At 36.2% G+C, this 26,330-nt stretch overlaps 1 protein-coding gene across 4 annotated transcripts in view; it reads right to left on the bottom strand.

Annotated features, from left to right (window-relative positions):
- Positions 1 to 10,401: 10,401 nt before the first annotated feature.
- The window catches only part of TPP2 (tripeptidyl peptidase 2), a 100,678-nt gene continuing 84,749 nt past the window's right edge, over positions 10,402 to 26,330 (bottom strand). For 3 of the 4 annotated variants that reach the window (XR_011645810.1, XM_004458397.2, XM_004458396.2), the window contains 3 exons: positions 14,378 to 14,585; positions 13,071 to 13,190; positions 10,402 to 11,312 (listed from right to left, as the gene is read on the bottom strand). Coding sequence is in view for 3 of the 4 variants with exons in the window: in XM_004458397.2 (XP_004458454.1) it covers positions 11,223 to 11,312; positions 13,071 to 13,190; positions 14,378 to 14,585 (418 nt within the window). In the remaining variant the exon portion in view is untranslated. Of the gene's footprint in view, positions 11,313 to 13,070; positions 13,191 to 14,377; positions 14,586 to 26,330 lie in introns of those variants that run through there. The other variant, XM_071208212.1, reaches the window with a different exon arrangement.

Raw genomic sequence — 26,330 nt, forward strand, 5'->3', positions numbered from 1 at the left:
CCTTTTCTACTTTTGTGGCCCAGTATCTTTTTAGTGGGACCACATATTCTCAAAATTCTAATTAAGTTTATTTCTTCCAGAATCAACATCTTGTTAGCCATATGGGAACTTCATCCAGCTTTGTCCAGGATGCCAGATCCATCTTCCTCCAACTGCGATAGAATAGCAGGAGGGTTTTATACTTTGTCAGTTAGGGCCTACTGCCCCTACCAGCAGGAAGTAACTACAGAAGAAAGACCATCTCCCTTCAGTACCCCTTTAAAAATAAAGGTGTAAACTCTCTGAGGGAAAATGAAGCTGACTAGTAAGATATGGAATCAATAGATGGGTCTAGACCCTGGCAAGAAGTCCACATGGACATCAATAACCCCAAGATGGCTGCTGGAAGACTCTCATGAGAAATCCAATTCAGAACAAGATTTCCTCTGGAAGCCAGGAGAAGCCCCGGATATTCTCTAGGGTACTTATTATTGGGCCTTCCTGGGGGATTGATGAGTGGGGCATTCGGTCAAAATTGGAGTCAGAATGACTTCTCTCCTGCCATTAGCAAAGGGGTGGAATAAAAAAGTAGCATTATTATAACGAATATAACCAATTGTGCTGTTTTTATAAATGTGATTTTGGCTTAAAGGGGTAGTCTAAGGAGTTTAATGTTAATTGAAAGATAGCTAGAGGATAATTGAGGAACTAGGGATTTTAGTGGTAGATGAAGACTGACTGGTTAATTATACAAATTAATAATACAAATACAGGAATGTTCCTCTACTACAAGGTGTTAAGAATATGGTGACACATGGGAAAAATACAACTAATGTAACTTATATAGTTAACAGTAAGTAGCAAAGGCAAAGAAGTACCATGTAAATGCTAAAGGTAAAAAACATGGGATTTAGTTTTATGAGATGTGAATATGATCAAGCATTTTTTTCCTTCATTTTCTTCATTAACAAGGAGAGTTTGATCATGTCATTTAACTAAATCTCTCTTTATTTATTTATCTTTTGAAACACTGAAGAAACAATTGAGTTTGTGTTTCAAATTAAATAAGGTAAGTGTGCCTGCACAGGATTTTTTAAAGTAATGTTTCCATAATTTGTTAAGCTGCCTTTTGGTCTGTTATTTTATTTTTTGAAGTAGAAATAAAGTTAAAAAAAAGCATAATCATAATACCATGATTACATCTAAAAATATAATTTTGTATTAATTTATATTAAATACGAATATATTAAAATATCCATGTAATGTTCAAATTCCCAATAGTCTCATAAATGTCATGAATCTGGATACAAATAAAGTCCATGTTTGATGGATATGTCTAGATAAGCCTTTTTTTATCTACAAGGTTTTCCTCCATATTGCTTTTTTCCCTTTGCCATTTATTTGTTGAAGTAACTGAATTGTTTCTCTTACATATTATACTGATTGTATCACCTCGGTATCTTTTAATATGCCCCTCTACCCTCAGTTTTCTGTAAATTTTAATGACTCAGGCTTGGAATCATCCAGACTGAGCTCACTTTAGATCAGTCAAATTCCAGCCAAGTTAGTCTTTTTTTTTTTTTTTTTTAAAGATTTATTTATTTATTTAATATCCCCCCCTCCCCTGGTTGTCTGTTCTTAGTGTCTATTTGCTGCGTCTTGTTTCTTTGTCCGCTTCTGTTGTCATCAGCGGCACGGAAAGTGTGGGCGGCGCCACTCCTGGGCAGGCTGCTCTTTCTTTTCACGCTGGGCGGCTTTCCTCACGGGCGCACTCCTTGCGCGTGGGGCTCCCCCACGCGGGGGACACCCGTGCGTGGCACGGCACTCCTTGCGCGCATCAGCACTGTGCATGGCCAGCTCCACACGGGTCAAGGAGGCCCGGGGTTTGAACCGCGGACCTCCCATATGGTAGACGGACACCCTAACCACTGGGCCAAAGTCCATTTCCCCAAGTTAGTCTTATGAATGAAAATAAATGATTGTTTGAAGCCACTGAGTTTTGAGGTAGCTTGTTACACAGAATTATCAGGGCAGATGTTAATGAAATAATTTATATAATACATAAAATAAAGGGAATTACAGAAGGCATTTCTAGTTGCTTTCTATGCTATTCAAATTACAATAAGACCTGACCTAGTCAGATTTTAGGATGCATTTGGGTTTACTTGACCGGAAATATTTAATAGTGAAAACCATGAGATCTGGCACTTATATTTGACCTTTGAGAGTGCACAGCTTGAACAAATTGTACCATTTCTTGTTAATTCTCTGAAACCCTCTCACAAAAACAGGAGTTCTAAATAAAACTAAAACAATAGCTTTGCAAATTGGAGTGCAACTGGCTTTCAGCAATATGGCGGATACAAAAATTGCTTCAGATTCATATCCTTTTTTTTTTTTTTTAAAGATTTATTTATTTCTCTCCCCTTCCCTCCCGGTTGTCTGTTCTCTGTGTCTGTTTGCTGCGTCTTCTTTGCCCGCTTCTGTTGTTGTCAGCGACACAGGAATCTGTTTCTTTTTGTTGCGTCATCTTGCTGTGTCAGCTCTCCGTGTGTGCAGCACCATTCCAGGGCAGGCTGTACTTTCTTTTGCACTGGGCGGCTCTCCTTATGGGGTGCACTCCTTGCGCGTGGGGTTCCCCTATGCGGGGGACACCTCTGTGTGGCAGGGCACTCCTTGTGTGCATCAGCACTGCACATGGGCCAGCTCCACACAGGTCAAGGAGGCCCAGGGTTTGAACCGCGGACCTCCCATGTGGTAGGCGATGCCCTAACCACTGGGCCAAGTCCGCCGCCAGATTCATATCCTTGATTCAGCTATCACAGGGCTATCAGAATGGCAGTAAGTTAGAAAGGGCTATGGGAAGATGGTGGAGTAGGAAGCTCCAGGCCACCAGAACAACTGTTAAATAGGCAAGAACTGCCTGAAACAACTATTTTTAAACTCTGGAGTTGAAAAGAACACTGTGCAGAATCCAGGGAAGAGCGGGAGGAAAAGGGTGTTTAAAATATGATAAAGGTTAGTAAATTGCTGTCCCCACAGCTGTTACTGGCATCCATACCCACTCTTGTGGCAGGCAGCTGTGGCCTCTGGCTAGCTTGCTAGTGTCAGAAAGGGATGTAAAAATCCTTTTTTCCGAAGAACAAGGGTAGGCACTGCTGATCGCTGACTGCAGAGTTTGATTTGCGACTTTAGTTTGCTGGTGGCCCAGCTCTGAGGGTTGCTATTGTTCCAATATGCCCTGGACAAATGTGGTGGGAGACTTAAAAATGCTATGCTTCCTCAAGGCTACATTTGCTGGGCAGGTTAAGCTTTGGGGAGCTGTGGACACCACTCCTGGCACCCTTCCTGATTCCCTCCCACGGGCAGTTTGGAGCTGGTCTGCACCTCCTTTTTGGGTCCCTGGCCTTGTTTTGATTGCGAAAGACTGACTTGGGAGACTCCTCTGCTGTGTGCCTCCCCCTCCAGAATTTGTCCCTCAGGCAAGAGCAGCTTGAGACAAGGAAAGGATTATAAGAAAGGATAGAGGCAGACAGCTTGGGGCAAAGGCTTCCTGTTTAAAACACCAGAGAGAGGAAAGTCTGTCTCCCTGCAGAAATTGACATGCATTTAAACTTTTTTATGTAAACAAGGGAATTCCAAAATTCCAAGCAAGTACAAGTCTATGACAGGACACAGGCCCAGAACAGACAAGGAAGACTCTTCACTCTGCATTCACCTTGGGCAGAGTTACCTGAAAGGAGGGCTGAAACTGCAGATAATCTCTATTATCACCAGCTGGTTACAAAATCAAGAAGCAGATATTCTCAGGGAATAAATCCCAGAGTTTACATTTAAAAAATATTAAATGTACAGTACATAATAAGAGTACAAGAAGGAAAAAAGAAGGAAATGATGTCCCATCCAAAGGAAGAGGCTGAAAATCCAAAAAACACTAATGAGGAAAGTCAGACTGTGGATATACTGAATGAAGACTTAAAATAATCTTCAATATAGCAAGGAAACAAAGGAAAATACAGAAAAAGAACTGAAGGATATCAGCAAAACAATGAACAATATGAAAACCTTAGTAAAGAGAGAGATTTTCAAAAGGAACCAAACAGAACTACTGAGCTGAAAATCACAATAACTGAAATGAAAACTTTCCAAGAGGGTTTCAAGAGCAGAAGGGAGCTGGCAGAAGAGTCAGTTAACTCTCAGACAAGACAAGTGAAATGAGTCACACTGAGGAGCAGAAAGAAAAAAATAATTATAAAAAGCAAAAATAGCCTAAAACATCTCTGGGACACCATCAAGCTCACCAATATACACATTACGGAAATCCCCGATAAAGAGAGAAAGGGGCAGAAAATTCAAAGAAATAATGACAGAGAACTTTCCAAACTTAGTAAAAGATGTAAATATACACATCCAAAAGGTCCAGAGAATACCAACCAGGATAAAAATGAAGGAAAGTATACCCCATCATAGACTGGTTAACTGTCAAATGCAAAGGACAAGGAGAGAGTTCTGAAAGCTGCAAGAGAAAACCAACGTGTTATGTACAAGGGAGTCCCAATTGAGTGCTGATTTCTCATCAGAAACCATGGAAGTAGGAAGGTTGCGGGTTGAAGTACTTAAGTGCTGAGAGAAAACTGCCAACCAAGACTTTTATATCTGGTGAGGCTTTCTTCCAAAAATGAGGGAGATTGACACATTCTCAGGTAAAAAGATGCTGGGGGGTTCATCACCATTAGACCAGTCCTACAAACAATGCTAAAGGGAATTCTTCAGACTGAAAGAAAAGGACTATAGAGGTTCAAAGGAAACAATCTGGGTAATTATAAATGCCAGTGTTACTCTATTTCTTTGGCATATAACCACTTTACTTCCAACAGGTGCTAAAATGCAAATGCATACAAAATAATAAATATGTTTTTGGGCATACAATGTACAAATACCTAAGAGGTATCAGGGTACAGAAAAAGGTGGAGGGTAGAGAGATATAGAAAAAGTGTGTGTGATGGTTAGGCTAATGTGTTAACTCAGCCAAGTAATGGTGCCCAGTTGTTTTGTCAAGCAAGCACTGGGCTGACTGTAATATAAAGGCATTTCACGAACTTTAATCATCAGTGAGTTGATTGCATAGATGGCTAATTACATTTACAATCAACTGAGGAGATTGCTTTCAGCAATGAGTGATGTCTCATCCAATCAACTGAAGACCTTAAAAAGGGGAAGTGATTTCAGCATTCAGAAAGAGAATTGCCATCTCTACTTCAGACAGCCAGCATCTCCTGGAAACTCTGATCAGAGTTCCTTCATCCTAGTCTCTGGCTTGCAGCCTGCTCTGTGACATTTAGACTTTTGCATGCACATGTTCAGGTGGGAGAATGTTATAAAATCTCATACTATTTACAGATATCTCCCTGTGGTTCTGTTTTCCTAGAGAACCCTAATACAAGGTATATACTTTTGAAGTCAATTTGGTATCAAACCAAATATGATTGTTATATATTGCGAATGTTAACTGTTAACCCCATGGTAACAAGGAAAATACATGAAAAATAAATCCATATAGGAAAGAGAAGGCACTCAATGTGGTACAACTAAAAAAATCATATAAATATAAAAGTAGGCATTAACAGAAGAATTGAAAGACAAGGAAGATATACAAGATATACAAAAGACTTACGAAGTCCTGCATAATCAGTAGTGACTTTAAATGTAAATGGATTAAACACTCCAGTCAAAAGGCAGAGACTGGCAGAATGGATAAAATAGCACGACACAACAATATCCTGTCTGCAAGAGACTCACCTTAAAGTCAAAGAGACAAATAGGTTAAAAGTGAAAGAATGGAAGAAAAAATACCATGCAAGTAGTAATCAAAAGAGAGTTGGGCTAGCTTTACTAGTAACAGATAAAATAGACTAAAAGCAGTTACGAGGGACAAAGATTGTCATTATGTACCAATAAAGAGGTCATTTAAACAAGAAGATATATGCATATAATCATAAACATATAGGCACTTAGCAGCAGAACCCCAAAATATAGGAGGTAAATACTGACATATCTGAAAGGAGAAAGTGATGGTTCTACATTAATAGTAGACTTTAATGCACCACTTTCAAATATGGATAGAATATCTAGACAGAAGACTTGAATGATACTCTAAACCAACTAGGCCTAACACATATATAGACTACTTCACCCAATAGAACACACATTTTTCTTGAGTACAGATGAGTCATTCTCCAGGATAGGCCCTATCTTAGGTCACAATACAAGTCTCAATGAATTTAAAAATATTGAAATCTGACAATGTATCTTCTCTGACTACAATGGAATGAAGCAAGAAATTTAAAAAAAAAGAGTGAAAATGGAAAATTCACAAATATGCAGAAATTAAAACATACTTTTTAATAACCAATGGGTTCAAGAAAAAATCACAAGGGAAATATCTTGATGTGAAAGAAAATGAAAATACAACATACTAAAACTTAAGGGATGTAGCAAAGGCAGTGGTGAAAAAGGGATTTATAGCTTTAAATGTTTACATTAAAAATAATTAGTATCAGAGACAACCTCAAAACTGGAAGAACTAGAAGAGTAAACTAACCCCAAAGCAAGTAGAAGGAAATAAAGATTAGAGTGGAGATAAATAAAATAGAGAACACAAAAACAATAGAAAGAATCAACAAAACCAAAAGTTGGTTCTCTGAAAAAGATAAACTTTAGCTAGACTGGTAGAGAAGAAGAAAAAGAGGATACAAATAATGAAAATCAGAAATGAAAAAGGGGACATCACTACCAACCCGATGAAATAAAAAGAATGATAAGAGGATACTATAAACAACTGCATGCCAATAAATTAAATAACCTAGATGAAATGGACACATTCTTAGAAAAACACAAACTACCTATACTGATTCAAGAAGAAACAGAAGATCTCAACAAATCAATTACTAGAAAAGAGACTAAATTAGTAATCAAAAACCTCCCAACAAAGAAAAGCCCAAGACCAGATAGCAGAGGAATTTTACCATTCCAAGAAGACTTAACACCAATTGTGCTCAAACTTTTCCAAAAAATTGAGGTGGGAACACCCCCTAATTCATTCTACAATGCCAAAATCACCTTCATACCAAAGCCAGATAAAGATAACATTAGAAAATTACAGATCAATATCTCTTATGAATAGAGATGCAGAAATTGTCAACAAAATACTAGCAAACTGAATCCATCAGCACATTAAAAAGAATTATAAACCATAATCAAGTGAGATTTATCCTGAGTGTGCAAGGGGGGTTCAACATAAGGAAATCAATTAATATAATACACCACATTAACAGTGAGGGAATTCAATTGATGATCTTTTGACAAAATCCAACACCATTTCTTGATAAAAATACTTAGAGAACTAGGAAGAGAAGGAAACTTCAACATGATAAAGGACCATATATGAAAAATTCACAACATCCTACTGAATGGTGAAGATTGAAAGTTTTCCCTTTAAGATCAGGAACAAGACAAGGATGCCCACTGTTAACACTATTATTCAACACTGTATTGGAAGTTTTTGTCAAAACAATTAGGCAAGGAAAAGACATAAAAGGCATCCAAATTGGAAAGAAGTAAATCTTTCCATATATGGAAATGACATGATCCTACATACAGAAAATCCTGAAAAAATCAAATTCAGAATAATGGCAGAGTACAAGATCAACCCCAAAATCTACAGTGTTTCTATACACAAGTAATGATCAATCAGAAAAAGAAGTCAAGAACTAAATTCCATTCACAATATCAACTAAAACAAGGCTAAAAGAAATTAAAGAAGACCTAATTAAATGGAGGCGGCAGATTTGGCCCAATGGTTAGGGTGTCCGTCTACCACATGGGTGGTCCGTGGTTCAAACCCCGGGCCTCCTTGACCGGTGTGGAGCTGGCCCATGCACAGTGCTGATGCGCGCAAGGAGTGCTGTGCCACGCAGGGGTGTGCCCCGCGTAGGGGAGCCCCACGCACAAGGAGTGCACCCTGTAAGGAAAGCTGCCCAGCACGAAAGAAAGTGCAGCCTGCCCAGGAATGGTGCCGCACACATGGAGAACTGACACAAGATGATGCAACAAAAAGAAACACAGATTCCTGTGCCGCTGACAACAACAGAAATGGACAAAGAAGATGCAATAAATAGACACAGAGAACAGACAACCGGGGTGGGGGGGAAGGTGAGATAAATAAATAAATAAATCTTAAAAAAAAAATGGAAGTACATTCTGTGTTCATGAATAGGAAGACTAAATATTGTTAAGATGTTAATCCTACCAAAAGTGATTTAGAGATTCAACACAATCCCAATAAAAATTCTAACAACCTTTGCAAAAATGGAAAAGCCAGTCATCAAATTTATATGAAAGGGTAAGAGGCCAAAGCCAACTTGAAAAGGAAAGAATGAAGTTGGAGGACTCATATTTTTTGACCTTAAAACTTATTACAAAGCCAAAGTAATCTAGACAGCATGTTACTTGCACAAGGGCAGACTATAGACCAGTAGAATCAAAGAAAGAGCTCATACTTATGGCCAACTGACTTTTGACAAGTGGGCAAAGACCACTTAATTGGAAGAAAATAATCTCATCTAAAAATGGTGCTGGGAAAACTGGATCTCCATTTGCAAGGAAAGGAAGAAGACACCTACCTTACACCTTATACAAAAATTGACTCAAAATGGATCAAAAACCTAAATATAAGAGCCAGAACTATCAAACTCCTATAAGAAAACATAAGCAAGCATCTTCAGGCCCTTGTATTATGCAATGGTTTTATAGATTTTACATCTCAAAGCACAAACAACAAAAGAAAAAATAAAATAGATGGAACCTGATTAAAATTAGAAACTTTTATGTTTCAAAGAACTTCCATGAAAGTAAAATGATGGCCTACAGAATGGGAGAAAATATTTGGAAACCACATATCTGGTAAGGGTTTAATATCCAGAATATATAAAGAAATCCTTAAACTCAACAACAGAAAGACAAATACCTCAATTAATAAATGGGCAAAAAACCTGAATAGACCTCTACAAAATAGACAAATGATCAAAAAAGCACATGAAAAGATGCTCAACATCATTAGCCATCAGGGAAATGCAAATCAAACCACAATTGAAAACCATTTATAAACCCCCACAAGAATGGACAGTATTAAAAACAAAACAAAACAAAAAAACAAACAGAAAATTACAAGTGTTGGAGAAGATGTGAATAGGAACACATTTCTGGTGGGATATAAAACCACAATGAGATACCATTTCACATGCACTAGAATGGTTACCATTAATAAAATGAAAAATTACAAGTGTTGGAGAAGATGTGGAGAATTAGGAACACTCATTCATTGCTGGTAGCAATGTCAAATTGTGCAGCTGCTGTGGAAGACATTTTGGAAGTTCCTCAGAAAGTTACTTATAGGATTAGTCATATGACCTGACAATCCCACTTCCATGTACACACTAAAGAACTGACAGCAGGGACTTGGACAGATAATTAAATACCAATGTTCATAGCAGAATTATTCACAACTGCCAAAAGATGGAAGCAATCTGTGTCTATCAACTGAAGAAGGAATAAACAAAATGCGGTATATACACAAAATAGAATACTAGTCAGTTGTTAAAAGGAATGAAGTTCTGATAGATGCAATAACATGAATGAACCTTGAAGACATCATGTTGAGTGAAATAAGCCAGACACAAAAGGACAAATATTGTAGGATTTCACTGATATGAAATAATTAGGAATAAGCAAATTCATAAGGGTCAGAATCTAGACTACAGGTTACCAGGGGATGGGGTGGGAGTAGGGAATAGGGAGTTAAGGCTTAAGATATAGAGTTTCTTTTTGGGATGATGGAAATATTTTGGTAATGGATGTTGGTGATGATAGCACAACATTGTAAATATAATTTAATAACAATGAAATATATATCTGATGTGCTTAAAAGGGGAAATGCATATGGTACTAGAATAAAAATTAAAAAGAAAAAAATCCATGGACGTGCACAACACAGTGACCCCTAAGTTAAACCAAGGAATACAGTTAGTAATACAGTTATAATAATATGCTTTCATCAATTGTAACAAATGTACCATACCAATGTTAGGTGCTAATAATAGGGTGGTATGTGGGAATCCTGTTTTTTTTTTATGCATGATTATTCTGTCAACCTACACCTTCTCTAATTAAAAATAAAAAAGGTAGAAATAATAAAAAGCTAAGCATATACAAAAATTAACACAGTAAGAACTGGAAATATACTCAAATTATTGCAAAAGTATACACTTTATGAAATAAATTATGTCATGTAGATTTTTTTGTCTATGGATATTATTTCTGTTCTAATCCCAAATTTTATTTATGAAAAATTAAGACCAACTTCAAGAAGCTTCAATATTACTTTTATTAATTATAAAACAAAAATTAAGATATCAGAATGCATATGGTGTACTGTGATCTTGGTTTTGTACATTTATTCATGTGTTTAACATTATTTCAACTTTAATAAAACATACCATATGTGTTATCTTTATAATACCTGATATAGATTTAGCTGTCTGGCACTTATACATGTAGTATTAGTTCATTCTGATGCTATGCACTCAAGAGGATGTTAAAAATGATTTGCCTTAAATAACTCCAAGATAAAGATTTATTGAAGCAGTTATGCTCCAGCCACACATTGGTGACAGTTTTATTTTTTCGCCTTAATTGAATGTAAACGTTTGCCAAAAAAACTAGAAATGAGGTTGTTACTTTAGTCCAATAAATAATTTTAGCTACACTTAATGTAGCTTTTTTAAGGCCTTCATACAATTGAAAAATTGTAGACCAGCATGTTAAAACCCTGTTCATTTATAAAATAAAAAATAGAATTTTACAGGTTTGCAGTTAAAAGTTACTGTTCAGAACCTATCAGGCATGCAATAAGCTGCAACCCAACTGAAAGTCCTTGGTATTGGCAGTCAGGGCACATCCCGTTGCCAGCAATGTGAGGCATTAAGAAAACACCATGATGTCAGAGGTCTACATTTACATGTATTAAGCCACACGCCAGTGAAATCTCGGATAAATACACATCATTTAATAATCAGCATTTGATAGAGGATGAAAACATGCATTATACTAAAAATGCCACAAATCTGTTTTTATATCCATTCACTATAAAATTTTCTTTTTTAAAATTGTAAGTCTTGGTTCCTATTTTAGAATACACAATAATCAGGAGGATACATGATGGGGAGCCAGTTTTCAGTAAAAGATGCACAATGAGTCCATCCGAGTAATTTCATCAGCTATAATAAAAAAGAATAATATATTATTAAAACAAACATATTTTTCAAGCTCATTATTTAGGGTAAATTCTTTTATTAAGTATTTAATAGCAAAGAAGTAGCATATAGAAGCCTCCTTCAACCCAAACAAGTAAGCTTTCTTCCAGCTATCAACCAATCTTCTTTCCTAACCAACTTTTTCCTTTCTTCTTACCAAACCAACCAATTTTCCTTCTTTCTTACCAATCTTCCTTCCTATCAACAAATCAACCAAATTTCCTACCAACCATCTCCCTTTTCTACCCATCTAGCCTCCGCATTATTCCTAGAAATTTTCCCTTCTTCTCTTCTTGCTACTAACCTTTTCTGTCTTCCTCTCTTCCTTCCAATTTAACTTACTTGATCCGTTCCTACCAACCTAACTTATTTTTTTTCATCAATTTTTTCCTGCGCACCCAATGAGTCAAACACTATTCTAGGCACTGGGAAACAGCACTGGACAAACTCACTTCTTATACTCAGGAAACTTGTTCTATTCAGTAAAGGCAAATAATAAGCAAATGAATGAATGGATGAATAAACAAGTAAATAATTAAGATATATATTAGGTATACAATAAAAATAAAATGTAAAGCAATATTGGGAAGTTAAACAGTCAAGTTAGATAATAAAGAAAAGGATCTCTCCAAGGAAGTAATATTTAACCTGAAATATCAATTATAAGAAGAAACCAATCATGTGAAAACGTGGAGAAAAACATTCCATATAGCAGGAACAGTTAAAGTCAATGTCTTAAGGTAGGAAAGGGCATAGTTGTTGTAGCCAAGCAGAAAGAAAGCCATGTGGCAAAAGCAGAGCAAAAAAGGGGAAATGTGAAATAAGATACAGTCAGAGAGGTAGGCAGGGGCCAGATCACATAAGGTCTTATGGGCCACAGTAAAGAGTTTGGATTTTATTTTAAATGTGATGGAGGTTCACCAATAGGTGTCATAATACATCTTTTCTGGTTGATGTGTGGAGCACAAAACAGTTGGGGAGCACAATGCGTGGGAGAGAAGTTAAAACATTTCTGGATGCAAATGTCTGTATGGATCTCTGGCTTCACATATGAACTGCTTATAGATTATATTCTATGTGATGAGAACCACACTAAATTCTTTTAACTCTCAGATTCAAAGATTTGAGGAAGCTAACATAAAATATCTTACAATGGACTGGCAAGAGTAAAAGTAAAGATAACCTATAGTTTACTTTCATTGTCACTATTTCCACAGGAACTCACTGGTCAGTTTCACATTCAAAGAAGATCTTAATATAAATCAAAATTACTCTAGACCTGGATCCTTTGCCTCATTTGATACAAAATTCTCCTACTTTCATATATCCTATAGGCATAAACCATTATGCAGGTATTAAGACAAGGTAAGACTAAAATCATTTCTGTAGAATTCAATAAATCATTATACTTGTTAATTTGACTTGTGCAAAAAGCTCAACTATAGATTTTCTCTGTATGTAATATGATATATGATAAAATAATGACAAAATGGCCTATTACTGTAAATGAAGATTAAAACCAAATGAAAACTCTAAAATTTCTACCATTTTGGAATTGAGTCAACAATGTATTTAAAAGGAATTATAATAAATTATATTCATAAAAGAAATTCTAATTATACATCTCCAAGGCATTTTGCCTATGTTCTAAACACTGTCAAAGCCAAGAGTATCTAACACAAGAGAGTTTAAATAGAGGTTTTATGGTGTCATTTCACTTACCTGAATACAGTTTTTCCAGTTTTCTTTTGTTGGTTTCTCTTCCACAAGTTTAGTTGCAAATTTAAGGCCTCTCCCATACATTTTATTTACTAATGCATGCTTGTATGCAAATGTCAAAACCTGTGATATAAAACAAGATTAAAACTTCTCTATGATATATTTACATTTTAAGGCTTGCAGGTTTTTATTCATTTTTATATTTCTAATAGCAAGCAGAGTATTTGGCCAATTGTAGACATACAGTCATTGTTTGTTAATAATAACAGCAAATTATTGTTGAAGACCTTCCAGGTACTTAACACTCATTCATAATAGGCCTATGACTATCCTCAGTCAAACTGAGGCATCAAGGTTTAATAACTTGCCTAAATTAACATAAGATAAGAAAGTAGTAGAGACTGGTCTCAAGCTTGTTTCAAGGGGTCTGATTTCAGATTGAAATTCTTAATCTTTGTGCAACACTCAGTCCTTCAGTGTTCTGATCATAGCTGAGTACCTTTTATATATGTATACTACTATACTACTGTGGAAAAAACTGAAGCATAAAAGAATTTTTCCTATTTACTGAACCCTTTACTGCAAATTACCATATTTAATCCTGAAAACACACTTTTGTCTACTAAAAGAAAACAACTGCTTGTGCTGGGTGAGAGGTTCTACTGATTTAATCTACTTTAAATTTATCTCCACAGGAAAGAAAAGTGATAAAAACTTTTAGTTATATAATCTCTAATGTGAGTAATATAGTAGAGACCTAAAAAGGACATAAAAATAATTTTATAATAATCAAAATCCAAAAAAAGTCAATTTACTTTTACTAAACTTTTAAAACTCATGAACTACAAATCAAGATAATTTAGAAGTTAAAAGGGTTTGAAGAAAATAATTATCTAAACTAATCAAAGCAATCTCCTCCCATTCCTATGAATTACAACATTAATAGATGTGAAAAAGTATATAGACAATTTCTAGAAGAATTTATTAATTTTAGCTTCATACACAACTGGTTTAATCTAAAGATTATTATATATATTCTTACAGTTTTCGAAATTAGTGTGGCTAACAGCCACTTTGTAGGCAGATAAAATAATGGCAAAATGTTTTTTTAAAACAGGTAAGACAAATAGAAATCAGCTAAATATAATGTCTTCTTCAGAGCGGAGTTTAGTCTTATTCCATTCAGTCAACTCACCCTTCTGGCTAGTAATCTGTGAAATAGTAAGGAAGCAAGAAATGGGGCACAAGAAAGCAGTTGTTTTTGAAGTAATCACCAGGAACTATGCTAAAATAAGAAGCACAAATGTTACCTTATTGTCAAAAAGATCACTCCATTTTGTAGTTTCCCAAAAAGTTTCTGTCAGAGAATCCAAAGTACTTTCTCCTTCCTCCTCTTTTCCTTCTGCATCACATGAAACAGCCCCATCTTGAGCGTCTGACTGAAGAAGATGGTCTGCCAGTGCACATCCTTTTCGACAAAGGGCATCTACGAGGGTAGATTTTTGTTTGTCCATATCACTGTATACCAAAAGATGAATATTTCACATATCAGTAGAATTTCTTTAAAAGTAAAATCTTAACCTGAATTAAAATTCATACATTTCCTCCTAAGATTCACAATGCAGAAATATTGTATATGTGTGTACATATACTTGAATTATGTACCATACGATTCCTTTAAATTACTAATAAATATCAAATGAGCCACTATATTACACATGAATATTAAATGAGTTAGAGTAAGCTATACTTGGCTGAAATAGAATGCCCAAAGCAACAGAGTTTAAAGATTAATGGGTTCTAAATTCCATCAGCTACATAAGTCTTAGGTTGGTGGTTTTTAAGTTTTCAGATTCCTTACACATATCAGTTATTATATATGTATCTGTATGCATGTACAGATATACAAAGATGCTCTTCTAATCACTGAACATTTTGTATAAACCAAGCAAACGAATATAAAGCTCACAAATAATGTGCCAGTAAGTGTCAAACATTTAAAAATATTATTTCATTTTATGTTCAAAGCAATTTTATGAGTAAGATACTATTATTACTGATAAGTTCAGGATTTCCGGGAAGATGGCGGACATGGGACTCACATCTCTCCTAGCTAGAGACAGGCAGAAATGGCCTGGAATAAAATGTTCTAGGGTTTAGGACACCAGGGGAAGGCTGGATGCTGCCCAGAAGAGACAGGGGCAAAGGAAAACAAGTGCAACGGCAAAACTGTGAATTAAAAGCTACATGCTTCCGGCATCCTCCCCCACCCTATAGACACTTTTGAATTCTCAGGCCTTAGGGCGAGAGGCTACAGACAAACGGGGTCCCAGGGGTCTACCTCCCCAGGAAATGGGAGAGGGAATTATCCTAAGGCTGACACAATTTTTGACCTACAAATTTGGTCTGCTATGTTCTACAAGCCCTTCTAGGCTTCCCTTGGAAGCCAGCACAGGACTGAAGAGATCCAACCCTCTCTACTGACTGGAACTGTTTGTTGAGGATGCAGAGATGAGTGGAATTATTTCCTACACAGGAAAAGGGAGGGGGCTGGCAGCAAAACCTGGAGAACTGCCTCTGAGAAAACTGGAACTACGAGACTCATAGCTTTAGGCAGAGTACTCTATCACACTGATCCACTCTGTGTTGCAGTGAACGCACACCACACAGACCAGGCTTTGAACTGAGAGGTCTTCCAAAGAGCACCATCTGCTGGCAGACCAAGGAAGTGTATGCGATGAAATTAAAAGTAAATAATCAGGAAAGGCTTTTTCTGGCCTTTACAGACTTCCTCTCCAAGGCCCTTGGAAGCAGGTATGCAACTCATTACTGGGTCCAGGGCCCAGATGCGAACAACTAATAGAGATAATCCTAAAGGCCCAGAACAGGTTGAACTAAGAATCCTAGAAGCAATAACAAACAGCCTCCCACCACTAAACCCCTACAAAAGAGAGAGAAATTGAGCATCTGAGTAAACTCACCATAATCAGATGCATGGATATCAGCAAAAAATTACAAGCCATACTAAGAAAACGAAAGAAATGGCCCAAGCAAAGGAATACATCAAAGCCCCAGACGGGAAGCGGACTTGGCCCAGTGGTTAGGGCATCTGTCTACCACATGGGAGGTCTGTGGTTCAAACCCTGGGCCTCCTTGACCTGTGTGGAGTTCGCCCATGTGTAGTGCTGATGTGTGCAAGGAGTGCCCTGCCATGCAGGGGTGTCCCCACGTAGGGGAGCCCCACACACAAGGAGTGCACCCCGTAAGGAGAGCCGCCCAGCGTGAAAGAAAGTACAGCCTGCCCAGGAATGGCATCGCACACCTGGAGAGCTGACACAGCAAGATGATGCAACAAAAAGAAACACAGATTCCCGTGCCGCTGACAACAAAAGAAGTGGACAAAGAAAAACACACAGCAAATAGACACAGAGAATAGACAACTGGGGCGGGAGAGGGGAAGGGGAGTGAAAAAAAAAAATCTAAAAAATAAAAATAAATAAATAAAAATAAATTTAAAAAAAAGCTCCAGATGAGACACAGGACTTGAGACAACTAATCAATGAGATTCACACACAATTTCCAAAATCAAATTAATGAGCTGAAAGACAATATAGACAATATTGGACATCAATATAGGACATCAAGAAGACACTGAGAAAACACAAGAATTTGAAAACTGGAACAGAAAAGTAACAGAGCTCATGGAAATGAAAGGTGAGATTAAAAAACCACACTAGAGACATATGACAGGAGACTCAAAATTGTAGAAGAAAGAATAAGTGATACAGAAGACAGAACAACTAAAATTGAAGAGATGAAAGAACAGAGAGAAAAGAATGGAAAAAATTGAGCAGGGGCTCAGAGACTTGAATGATAACATGAAATGCAAAAATATACGTGACATGGGAGTTCCATAAGGAGAAGAGAAGGGAAAAGGAATAGGAAGAGTATTTTAGGAAATAATGGCAGAAAATTTCTGAACTCTCATGAAAGAAATGAACTTACATGTCCAAGAAGGACAGCACACCCCACTCACAATAAATGTGAACAGACTTACTTCAAGGAACATACTACTCAGAAAGTCAAACATCAAAGATAAAGAGAAAATTCTGAGAGCAGCAAGAGAGAAGCAAACTATCACATACATAGGATGCCCAGTAATATTTAGTGTGGATTTCTCATCAGAAATCATGGAGGTGAGAAGACATGGTATGATATAATTAGGATACTGAAAGGGAAAAAGTGCCAGCTGAGAATTCTTTATCTGGCAAACTTGACCTTCAAATACAAAACTGAGTTTAAAATATTTGCAAACAAACAGAAACTCAGAGAGTTTGTAAAAAAAGAATCCACCTTTGCAGGAAATATTAAAGGGAGGCTTACAGCATGAAAGAAAAAGACAGGAGAGAGAGGCTCAGAAGAGAGTACAGAAGACAAGAAAAGAAAAAAGGATAACAAAAAGAATAAAAGGACAGATGGAAACAAGACATGACATATAAAAACCAAAGAATAAAATGTGGAAGGAAATAATGCATTTATAGTAATATTATTGAATGGGAGTGGATTAAACTCTCCAATCAAAAGATATAGGCTGACAGAATGGATGAAAAAAAACATGAGCCATCCATATGCTGCCAACAAGAGACTCACCTTAGACCCAGAATACAAACTGGTTAAAAGTGAAAGGTTGGAAAAAGATATTCCATGCAAACAGTAACCAAAACTGAGCAGGGATAGCTATACTAATATTGGACAAAATAGACTTTAAATGCAAAAAAGAGGTAAGAGATACAGAAGGTCATTATATATTAATAAAAGGGACAATCCACTAGGAAGAAATAAGTCATAAAATAATTATGCACCTAACCAGGGTGCCCAAAATACATGATGCAAACTCTGCCAAAACTGAAGGGAGAAACAGACATCTCTACAATAACATTTGGAGACTTCAACACACCACTCACATTATTAGATAGAACAACTAGACAGAAGAGCAACAAGGAAACAGAGAAGTCAAACAATATGATGAAAGAGCTAGACCTAACAGACATAGATAGACATTGCACCCAAACTCAGTGGGTTAACGCATTCTTCTCAAGTACTCATAGGTCTTTGTCCAGGATAGTCCATGTTAGGTCACAAGGCAGGTCCCAATAAATATAGAAAAACTGAAATTATACAAAGCACCTTCTCAGATGATAACGGAATGAAACTGGAAATCAATAATAGATGGGAAAGAGGTAAATTCACGAATGTGTGGAGGTTGAAAAACACACACCTAAATAATCAGTGGGTTAAAGCAGAAATTGTAAGTGAAATTAGTAAATATAGAGATGAATGAAACAAGAACACAATTTATCATAACTTATGGGATACAGTGAAGGCAGTGCTGAGAGGGAAATTTATAGCCCTAAACACCTATATTAAAAAAAGAAGAGCTAAAACCCAGTATCTAACTGAAAAAAACTGGAGAATCTAGAAAAAAGAACAAAACATTCCCAAAGCAAGCAGAAGGAAAGAGATAATAATAAAGATTAGCATTCAAATGAAATAACAATCAACAAAACCAAAAGCTGATTCTTTGAGATTATCAGTAAAATAGACAAAATCTCAGCTAGATTAAGAAAAAGAGAGAGATGCAAATAAAATCAGATATGAAAGTGGGGGACCTATAACTGACCTGGCAGAAATAAAAAACATCCTAAGAGAATACTATGAGAAACTGTATGCCAAGAAACTAGACAACCTAGATGAAATGGACAAATTCCTAGAAATGCACAAACCTATACTGATACTACAAGAAATAAGAGAACCTAAGCCAATCATGTTTCAAGAGATGGAATCGGTCATCAAAAATCTCCCAACAAAAAAACGTCTAGGACCAGATGGCTTCACAGGTAAATTCCACCAAGCATTTGGAGAAAAATTAATACCAGTCTTGTTTAAACCCTTCCAAAAAACTGAAGAAGAGGGAAAATTATCCAACACATTTTATGAAGCCAACATCATCTTACTACCAAAGCCAGATAAAGACCCTGCAAGAAAAGTACAGACCAAATCTTTCTAATGAACATATATGCAAAAATTCTAAACAAAATATTTGCAAACAGAATCCAACAACATATCAAAAGACTTATACACCATTACTGTGTGGGGTTTATTCTTGGTATGCAAGGGTGGTTTAACATAACGTCAATTAATGTAATATAGCACATTAACAAATTGAAGGGAAAAAAACCCACATGATCATCTTGATCAATACAGAAAAGGCATTTGACAAAAGAATCCTTTTTTTTTAAAAAAAGATTTATTTTATTTATTTCTCTCCCCTTCTCCATCCCCTTCCCCAATTGTCTGTTCTCTGTGTCCATTTGCTGTGTGTTGTTTTTGGCTGCTTCTGTTGTTGTCAGTGGCATGGGAATCTGTGTTTCTTTTTGTTGCATCATCTTGTTGTGTCAACTCTGTGAATGCGGTGCCATTCCTGGGCAGGCTGCACTTTCTTTTGCACTGAGCGGCTCTCCTTATGGGGTGCACTTCTTGCGCATGGGGCTCCCCTACGCGGGGGACACCCCTGCGTGGCACTGCACTCCTTGTGTGTGTCAGCACTGTGCATGGGCCAGCTCCACGTGGGACTCCCCTATGCGGGGGACACCCCTGCATGGCACTGCACTCCTTGAGTGTGTCAACACTGCATATGGGCCAGTTCCACATGGGTCAAGGAGGCCTGGGGTTTGAACTGTAGACCTCCCATGTGGTAGACGGATGCCCTATCCACTGGGCTAAGTCCACTTCCCAAGAATCCTTTCTTGATAAAAACACTTTGAAAGATAGGAGTATAATGAAAATGCATCAATATGATAAAAGGTATATATGAAAAACCCACAGCCAACATCATACTCAATGGGAAAAGGTTGAAAGCTTTCCCTCTAAGCTTGGGAATAAGACAAGGATGTCCACTGTCACCACTGTTATTCAACATTGTGCTAGAAGTTCTAGCTAGAGCAATAAGACAAGAAAAAAAAAAGATATCCAAATAGAAAAGAGGAAGTAAACTGTATTTGTGGATGACATGATCCAATATTTAAAAAATTCTGAAAATGTCTATGGCAAAGCTACTTTAGCTAATAAACGAGTTCAGCAAAGTGGCAGGATATAATATCAACATGCAAAAAATCAGTAATGTTTCTGTATACTATTGAACAATCTGAAGAAATCAGGGGAAAAAAATTCCATTTACAATAGCAACAAAAAGACTCAAATACTTAGGAATAATTTAACCAAAGAAGTATAAGACCTATATGCAGAAAACTACAAAACAATGCTAAAAGAAATCAATGAAAACCTCAACAAATGAAAGACATTCCATGTTAATGGATTGGAAGACTAAATATTGTGAAGATGTCAATCCTACCCAGACTGATTTACTGATTCAATGCAATATCAATCAAAATTCCAATGGCCTAACTTTACAGAAATAGAAAAGTCAATTACCAAATTCATTTGGAAGGAAACATGTACCTGAATAGCCAAAAGCACTCTAAAAAAGAAGAGCGATGTGGAAGGAATTTGCTTGACCTTGACACATATTACAAAGCTACAGTGGTCATAGCAGCATGGTATTGGCATTAATATAGACACACTGATCAGAGGAACAGAACTGAATCCAGAAATAAAACCTCACTTTTACGGCCAACTGGTTTTCAACAAACGTACCAAAGCCATGGTAACAGGACAAATCATTCTCTTCAGTAAATGGTGCTGGCAGAACTGGATATCCATAACCAAAAGAATGAAAGAGGACCCCATATTACTCCTTAAACAAGAATGAACTCAAAGTGGATCAAAGATCTAAATATAAAAGCCAGGACCATAAGACTACTAGAAGAAAATGTAGGGAAACATCTTAAAGATCTTGTGGTTTCTTGGACCCTACACCCACAGCACAAGCAACAAAAGAAAAAAATAGATAAATGGGACCTCCTCAAAATTAAACACTTTTACCCCTCACAGGTCAAAAGGGTGAAAAGACAGCCAACTCAATGGGAGAAAATATTTGGAAATCACATATCTGGTAAGGGTTTCATATCTATGATATATAAAGAGATGCTCATCTCAACAATTAAAAGACAAATGACCCAATTAAAAAATGGGCAAAAGACTTAATAGATATTTGTCCAAAGAAGAAATACAAATGGCAAAAAATACATGAAAAAACGTTCAACATCACTAGTGATGAGGGAAATGCAAATCAAAGCAACAAGGAGATATCATTTCACACCTATTAGAATGACCACTATTAAAAATTCAGAGAACTATAACCATTAGGAGGATGTGGAGAGATAGGAACATTTATTTACTGTTGGTGGGAATCTAGAATGGGACAGCCACTATGGAGGACTGTTTGGCAGTTCCTAAAGAAGTTGAATATAGATTTGCCATATGATCCAGCAATACCACTTACTGGGTATATACCTAGAAGAACTGAGAACAGTGACACGAACAAACATCTGCACACACATGTTCACAGAGGTATTATTCATGACCCAGGTGCCCATCAACTGATGAATGGATAAACTGTACTGTATACACATGATGGACTATTATGCACATGTAAGAAGAAATGAAGTTGTGAAGCATATGACAACATGGATGAACCTGGAGGACTTTATGCAGAGTGAAGCAAGACAGACACAAAAGGACAAATACTGTATGACTGTGCTACATGGACTAAATATATTGCATAATCTCATGGAGTTAATAACTTGAATATCGGTCACCAGAAATAGAATGAGGTTAGAGAATGGAAAGCTGAGGGTTAACTTGTGCAGAATTGGTAAAAAGTATGTGCACTAATCTTTGGAAATGAATATAAAAGATGAAAACCCAACATAACTATTTGTAACTAGCTATACTATTATGTGGGTATGACAGTGGTTTAAAGGGAAAGTCATGTATATGACTATGAGGAAAGCTAAAAAATGTTAACATGGGACTGTACACCATAGTAAAACCGTATGTGAAATATGAATATGGATAAAATTGTATATATGATTGTTTTTCTTTGAAACTGAACAAATATATGTCAATACTATATACATTTAATACTATTAATACTACAAGATGTTAATATCATACACAAAAAACCCACGTTACGCTAAGTGAAAGAAACCAAAGTACTACTTACTGTATGATTGTTTATACAAAATGTAAATATTAACCAAATAATAAAGACGAAATTAGATTAGTGGTTATATAGGGCTGGGAAAGGATACAGGGATTGAAAGGTGACTGCTAAGGGGTGTGGAGTTTTTTCTTTTTGGAGTAATGAAACTGTTCCAAAATTTTTTTACGTGGATGAATGCACAGCATTGTGATTATACTAAAAGCCAGTGATTATACACTTTGGATAGAGTGTATGGTATGTGAATATATCTCAATAAAACTGCTTAATAAAAAAAAATACTATTATTATCCCCATTTTACAAAGGAGGAACTTGAAGCCCAAAGAGATTATATAAGTTGTTCAAGGTCCCATAGTTAGTATGTGGCAGATCCAAGATTCTAAGCTTAACAGTGTAGTTCTGGAATCCGAGCTCTTAATCATTAACTCCAAGTTAGGAATCTTTATTTCTTCTGATGTGTTCCAAGAGCCTAGAACAATGCTTAAGCACAGAACATTCAATAGACAGTCTCTAGAATGCTTTCCTTAGTCAAAAATGCTTAGTGGAAGCATTCTGTCCAACTCCTATCAGTAAATGTGAAAGCAGTGAGGACAGAAAGTGCTGAGAAAATGACAATGTGGCACTTAGATATGTGATGAGCTGTCTTCAGCAGTAAGAATGACTTTGAAGGACCCCGGGTGAAACATTCAACAATGGGGCTATAAAATCAACATTCAACAATTAAATTGGGGGTGGGAGGTAGAGATTGGGGGATAACAAATTCAACCACTTAGGTGCTCAAGGGCAAATTAGTGTTGGACACCTATTAGTCCTAAGTTAGTTTAAGAGGCTGTATGTTAAGAAATTTGAAGGCTATGTTTCATAAAAAGTTCTGCTGATGAAACATTTCCTTTGACCAGGACATTTTCAGAAGTTCAAAGCCCATTTGAATCTACACCTCAAACAGGAGTGGTAGGGCAATGTGGATAGTATACTTGCCAAGAAATTCTCTATTTGCAGGTTTCATCAAAGAGGATAATCAATCACAGACCTTAACGCATTTGCAATGAAGATGAAGCTATGTCTAAACAATGTCTAAGGGATTCAAGGAATGTTAAAGCTTTAAAGAACTTTCATTGCCTTTTCATGGAAAAGTGTCTAGGGACTGCAGTTGTAATCTTCCTTTGGTTACTTTGGACTTGAGAACAAAAGGATTTATAAGTACTCACTGAACTTAAAAGGTGAGGGGCATCTATATAGCGTCTCATTTATTGTGAGTCCCTTCACGACTACTCTGCCCACCTTTAGATGCCAGGATAGATGTCTTTTAAGCAGTACTTCATTTACTGTTTACAATCAGTATGGCACACTTATTATCCCCATTTTGCAAAGAAGAATAAGGGCCTTGGTACAGAAATGGACTTAGAAAACAAGTTCCATCACTCATACCAATACCAACTGGTTGCCTAGAGAAGGGGTAGAATAGACGTAGAATGCCGAACAATAGAAGGTGGGGGTGGCACAGGGGTTATATATTTACAAGCTATGGAACTAAATCACCTGTAAAATCCCTTCCTATTTTAGCATCTGCAGACCCAATAATCTCAATTCCAAATGTCTGAAATACTCCTTTCTTACCCTCTCCTAACTTAGTACTGACCTGTTCAGACTGAATATCTAATACATTCATGAGGGTTTCCACACTCAGAAAAGTCAGCTTTCTTTCCTTTAGGCTTTTACAATTTAAAATATTTATTATACATCTTAATCACATTCTATCTAGTAATTTTATCTTATGTATCAGCTTATAAGTTTCATAAGGGTAGAAAGTGCCTTCTTCACTTTTTCCAAATCTCTCAGTGATGTCTTACATAGCGTTTGCTCAATAAACATCTTTTTAATTGGATCTAGTTAGTAACCTATAAAGGTAATAATAAATTACATTTTAGGAAGCAACGTAACCTGAATCAGACACTCTAATGGCCTATGTAAGTAAATTACAGTTTAAATTTAACTAAAGATGGATATTAGATCACATACATAAAGTTAATATTACTTTTAAGATTATGAATGACTATCTTATAATTTTAGACACATGAATGATTCAAGTGAAAGTTATTCTGCATGGCAACAAGAAACCAATGCTCAAGTTTGCTGCTACTTGCCCAATAGATAATACTTATAAGAAATATTAAATATTTCCTGATAGCAACTAGCCTTGAAAGCAATGTATTTCAAATCTGGAGATGGTCCTCTGTTCAAAGACAATCTGATCAGAGTCTATTTTAGTTTGGCCAAAGCAAAGGCCTGGGGAAAAATACTTTAATGACAAGGATGGACAAGTTGATCCAATGCTGCTAAAAACTTAACTAGCTTCACTGTTAGAATTTTTACAAAGTCTTATGGCTCCTTTCTAGTTTCATCTCAGTATATCTGAAAGTCTCTACAGGTACATTCTTTAACTGTCAGTACCCCATTTTATTATTATTTTTTGGATAGCCACTGGAGTCAGAGTGTCCAGCAATCTCCAAAGAGTAGAAACTGAAAAAAAATTGAGATTAAAAATAGTGAGAAAAAACTGAAAACACTATTCATATTGAACTTCTGGCTAACTTTAACCTGGAATTAAGATTTTTCTTCTGCCAAAGATTAAATGATTAACATTTAGAAAGCAGTCCAAAATATCAAAAGGAATAAAAAGATCTTATTCTTTACTAAAATATTAAAATGAGCAACATACATACACTTGAATTTGAGGAAATAATCTTATTAAGTAAGAAATAACAAAGTGTAGGGGACAGTAAGAAATAAAACAGTAGGGGACAGCTAAGGTCAGATGCTATAGTGAGGACAAGAAAGACAAAATAGGCCACGGTTTTTGGCAATTAGGTTATCAGCAGTCACCTAGGGAAGACAATTTTAACATGACCAAGGATAGACTCATTCTGTAATAGGATAAGCAGTGACTGGTATATTAAGGAAGAATTGCAATGTGAACTACTCTTGCAATTAGCTAAGGGTAACATGAGGAGATACAAGACATTTGAATATGCCTGCATGTTGAGATGAAGATCCCTGAAGTGAGAATGAAGATAAGGAAAAATGGTCCTGTTAATGGGGTACAGTTATGAAGGTAATGAAGGGAGAGAACTCAGTTATTTAGACAGAAGGGTTAGTCTTGAAGAGGGGAGTCTCCTCATCTGTGAAGGAGGAGAATGTATATAGGGAAAGGGGATTTGATGCTTCTACCTTCAAAAGGCATATTAACCTTTTGAATAGGAAGGGAAGAGGATATAAGGAGTTGCTTATGAAGAAACGGAGGGCACAGGCTTTTGAGACAGATCTCAATTTGAATCCTGGCTCTACCAGTTTGTAGCTTTGTCACCAAAGGCAAATCATTTAACTTCTCTGAACTTGTTTCCTCTTCTATAAAAATGGGGTAGAAATGTCCCTACTTCATATACTTTGTGGAAGATTAAACTGAAATGGGGCAATGTATTTAAAATGGCTCAAATAGTCCCTTGTATATAATAGCACTTAAGTGGTGGTGGCTACACTTTACATTAAGAACAGAAACAACAAAATGGCAATGTTTTGGGATTGCTCCTTTGGAAAATATGAAAAAGTGCTGACATTGGTTAAAATAATAATTTAGAGTAAATTTTATTCTACTTGGAAACTATTGTAATGTGAAGTATTTAATGAACAATATTCATTAGATTGCCTATAATATGCTAATGGACGTAATGTGCCAAGAGTTCTAACAGTTTAGAATGCAAATATTTATTATTTATGGTAAAAAATAAACATATTATGACGGAAGTTGATGGAATCTTTAAGAAAAGTTATAGTAATTTCAGGCAATCTGGACAACTTTGGTTTATTAGTTATAATAACTATAAAAGAAAGAGGACATTCCCATCTTTATCATGCAATAACTCCCTAAACTGAAAATAAGCCCAAGTGTTATGAGGAAAAATTGATATTGAGAGAAATGCAGGGAGATTATGGTATGAGTTTATGGAAGGATGAAGGTGACTGTAGCAGTTTGATATGGTTATGAATTCCAAAAATAGGTATTGGATTATATTTGTAATCTGGT

This window comes from Dasypus novemcinctus, chromosome 15, assembly GCF_030445035.2.
Source record: "Dasypus novemcinctus isolate mDasNov1 chromosome 15, mDasNov1.1.hap2, whole genome shotgun sequence".
Taxonomy (NCBI): Eukaryota; Metazoa; Chordata; class Mammalia; order Cingulata; family Dasypodidae; genus Dasypus; species Dasypus novemcinctus.